We start from the raw sequence: 4,215 nt of genomic DNA, 5'->3' as shown, positions 1-4,215 counted from the left end.
AGTGTCAAAGTTAGTATTTGACTTTACATAGAGGTGATATAAAACTTTGACAGCAGAAACAAGAAAAAACGCCCAGATAATGTCGAAACTTTCTTGTCATAGCCGATACAACTCCAAGAATTGTTAATAATGAATCATTTGAAGCCAAATGAAAAGCACAAATTGATTTTTTCGAGTATTCACAAGGTTGGTAAGTGTTTCTGAACCCGTCTATTTTTACTGAATGATTCTACAATGATGTTCAGAATCAATTTCACCAGTTGTCTTGAAAACGATATAGTATTCTGAAAGTTGTAGGTCCAAGGTAATCTTATTTGATAATTTTGCTGTTGTATTAAAAAAAAATCAGTTTTTAAATTGTAAAACAACACATACTTTGAATTTACAAATCAAATTTATAATTCGTGAATGTTAGAATCAATTTTCTGCCAAGTTTGTTATAATTCTACCACGAAACCTAACGAGAAAACTTTTCAACAATTTATAGACGAAATTTCAGAGATATTCATACATATAATATATAGCGGAACCCGTTCTCATTTTAACGGGTTAATGAAAAAAACTTGTATGCGATGCATGCGCCTCCACCAGTTGCGAAGCGCCCCCCACCCCTCGTTTCGAGAGAAATAGCCTCGTAAAACTTAAAAATGCCGCCGTGTACAACCGAATCGATACGAGGGCCGCTCTCACGTGGTGCGCACGCCAGCCAATCCCGTCGCTTCAGGAGGTTGGCAACATTTACGGAGAATAACCGCTTCTCTACGATCAGTTTTGAAATGAGAGTGGCGAGGGTGGGACGCTTACCAGTTCAATGCAAGTTGCGTCCGTGACGTTAAAGTAGTGCTTCCATGATGATGGAAGATCCGACACAAGTGCTGTTCACCGAGTTACCAGTGCCTCTGCTGTCCACAGCGGCCCTCCTGAGGCACCACCACCACCATCAGTCGCCCAGATTTCAACCTTACCAAAGACTACACAGGCCGCATCATTTCCACACACCTGTTCAGGACCTCCGGACGTACCACAGACAGGAGGAAGAAGAATGGGAGGAGGAGATAGACAACGGGAAGACACACATATCCCGTTTGTACCCGGAGATTCTAGGTATCATCTTCAGTTATCTGGACGTGAGGGACAAAGGGCGAGCTGCCCAAGTGTGTACCGCCTGGAGGGATGCAGCTTACCATAAGTCAGTGTGGCGTGGTGTTGAAGCCAAGTTGCATCTTCGCAGGCCTAACCCTTCCCTTTTTTCATCCCTCGTCAAACGCGGTATAAAAAAAGTGCAAGTGTTGTCCTTACGTAGATCTCTAAGGGACGTCGTTCAAGGCATCCCAAACCTCGAATCCCTGAATTTAAGCGGTTGTTACAACGTGTGCGACGTCGGTATATACCAAGCGTTCGTCCAGGAAGTTCCATCTATGAAATATCTCAATCTTTCCCTGTGCAAACAAGTGACGGACAATTCCTTCAGCAAGATAACGCAGTACCTCAAGAACTTGGAAGTGTTGGAACTCGGCGGTTGTTGCAACGTCACCAATACCGGGCTGGCTTTGATAGCGTGGGGACTAAAAAAATTGAAAAAATTGAACTTGAGGTCGTGTTGGCACGTGAGTGATATAGGAATAGGACACTTGGCTTTAGGGAACCAGTCGCTGGAGTTCCTGGGCCTCCAGGACTGTCAAAGACTATCGGACGAAGCCCTGAAACACCTCACCAGTTTGACCTCCCTCAAAGCCATCAATTTGAGCTTTTGCGTCAGCATCACGGACAGCGGGCTCAAGTACCTGGCCAAAATGCCGAATCTGAAAGAGTTGAACCTACGTTCTTGTGATAACATCTCGGACATCGGCATGGCTTACTTGGCCGAAGGTGGCTCCAGGATCTCCTCCTTGGACGTGTCTTTCTGCGACAAAATCGGCGATCAGGCTCTAGTGCATATCTCGCAAGGACTGTTCTGTTTGCGGAGTTTATCGTTGAGTGCTTGTCAGATATCGGACGAGGGTCTGTCCAAAGTGGCCAGTTCCCTACACGAACTGGAAACTTTGAACATAGGACAATGCAGTAAAGTCACGGATAAGGGACTGCAGACCATAGCCGAATCGTTGACGAGGCTTAAGTGCATCGATCTTTACGGATGTACGAAAATTACTACAGTTGGCCTTGAAAGGATTATGAAATTGCCGCAATTGAGTGTACTGAATTTAGGACTGTGGCACGTTAGGTGAAATTAGGGTTATTAGAATAATGAATTTCAGGAATTTCGTTTGGTTCATTCTCGGGTTCGAGTGTTCTGGTATGAGAAAACGATTCGGATTATTTATAACAATCTATGGTTCCACAACTTACCAACTTTCTCATGGATATCATTCTTTAACTAACTGAAAGATTAAAACCAAGAACGTTAATAAGGTATTTGAGACTATCAACACTACTCAAAACTAAACTAACACACACTATAATATAATGAATTTTCAAACTACGGAGTTCGATTACACAACTAAATTCGGGTTCGTATCTTCTGTTTTGAATCAGAAGGAAATGACAAGTCGACACAACGCATAGAAAAAAATGCATTGTCAAAATTCTTTTGCACTTCAATGGTTCTTTTCTTTTTCCACTGGGATCTCCTGAAATCAGCTAATCGCACAGAATATTGATTTTTTTGTGGTTTAAATTTCATCAGCATTTAAAATTTGCGTTGAAAATTATTGTTGTGGTTCCATTAACCTCAATAATTGTTTCATATTCGATTTCGAAAATGAACCAAACGGAAGTAGAAAATGTGAGTTATAGTTATTGACGTCTTACCATTAAATTTTTCACGTTGAGTTGGGAATTTCTGTTCCTAATATGAAAAAAGGCCGATGGGCATCGGCGACATTCCAAAATTCCACTTGACGGTCTAAGAATTTTTTTGGGGACGCGACAGAGCTGTGATAGACAAAAAACGAATGACGTAAGCATTGTAAACTATATAAATGAATTTTTTCTGTAAATATTCGATAATATGTTAAACTGAATAACAAAGAACTGACTTATTTCCGTGTATCTTCAACCTGTACATTTCCCGAACAAATGAATTACGTTGTTTAAACACTTCTCGATCTTTCGGAGTTTCAAAATTGTTCTCGATTTGAAATTGTATAAATGTCATTATTGTTAGTTGTTAATATGTTTGTAATTTTCATTTTTTGATTTTGTTCATTGTTCTCGATATTGAATTTGTATTTGTAAATATATTTGTTTCTTTGTTAATCTGTAAACGTCTGGAACAAATTCAAAATGCTGTCAGACAGAATGTTAAATATATTTATATAAAGATGAATTTTCTGTTTTGTGGTCTGTTCTTATTTCTTCAGAAACCCTATTTGAAAGCTCTCAATTGTTCTAAGATTGAAATGTGAATTTTTATACAAATTCTACATACTTTATCAAATACAGCTACTTACTACGAACAGGCAATGATTACTTGTCAAACATAGACATAGAGACTATGTCTATGTTGTCAAAAAAATATAGTGGTAGAGTTCCGTCAGTTTTCTAGATTCCTATTTATTCACACCATCTATTCTAATTTCAAGTGGTCAATGATGACTAAAAGTTATAGATTCTTTCCTTACAGATAAAACTTTGAAATCTCAGCTAAAAAGCACCAGATGTCAACGTGGCAAAAAGGTTTTCTTTCTGACTGCAATAGTCTTGAGCAAAGCGCTGGTTCAGTCAAGCAGAACGCAGTTGCAACAGCAGATATAGATCCGTGATCCGTCAGTTCCTAATCGGAATTATTTTGTTGTTCACTGACCGAATTTGGTCGGCCTAAATAGATACAGTGATGTAACATCTCGAGCCTAGCCGTGAACTAAATTATTTCAATTTATATTTGGACATACTGATGGAGGAGTGAAAACCTCCTGCTTGGGTTTTTTAGCATCTTATACGAACAGTAAAAGGTAAGAAGAGACATTCAAAAGGGCACTCTAACTCTTATTCCTTCAATCGTTGGCACAAATTCACTAGATACAAGAAAAATTCGATTTTCAGTGAAATTCCATTTCTTTTTGTTTTTGGTCAGTATGAAAGGATATAAGGAAGGGAAATGCCTGTTTTTTTTTTAACGATATCTATAAGAATGTGCTTGTACATTCAAAATCAAATATTTACTTCCACTTCGTGGACACCATCAAAACCATATTCTTCAAAACAATTGTTCTTTGT

The 4,215-nt window shown here is 39.0% G+C and overlaps 1 protein-coding gene across 1 annotated transcript; it reads left to right on the top strand.

Annotated features, from left to right (window-relative positions):
* Positions 1-729: 729 nt before the first annotated feature.
* On the top strand, positions 730-3,335 carry LOC123307801 (F-box/LRR-repeat protein 14). The gene has a single exon (XM_044890239.1). It carries the CDS (start codon positions 849-851, stop codon positions 2,223-2,225), a length of 1,377 nt encoding a protein of 458 aa, XP_044746174.1. The 5' UTR covers positions 730-848; the 3' UTR covers positions 2,226-3,335.
* Positions 3,336-4,215: the final 880 nt, after the last annotated feature.

Source organism: Coccinella septempunctata, chromosome 2 (assembly GCF_907165205.1).
Source record: "Coccinella septempunctata chromosome 2, icCocSept1.1, whole genome shotgun sequence".
Classification (NCBI taxonomy): Eukaryota; Metazoa; Arthropoda; class Insecta; order Coleoptera; family Coccinellidae; genus Coccinella; species Coccinella septempunctata.
Note: the sequence above shows the minus strand (reverse complement) of the source record. Positions and strands in the feature narration are given on the sequence as shown.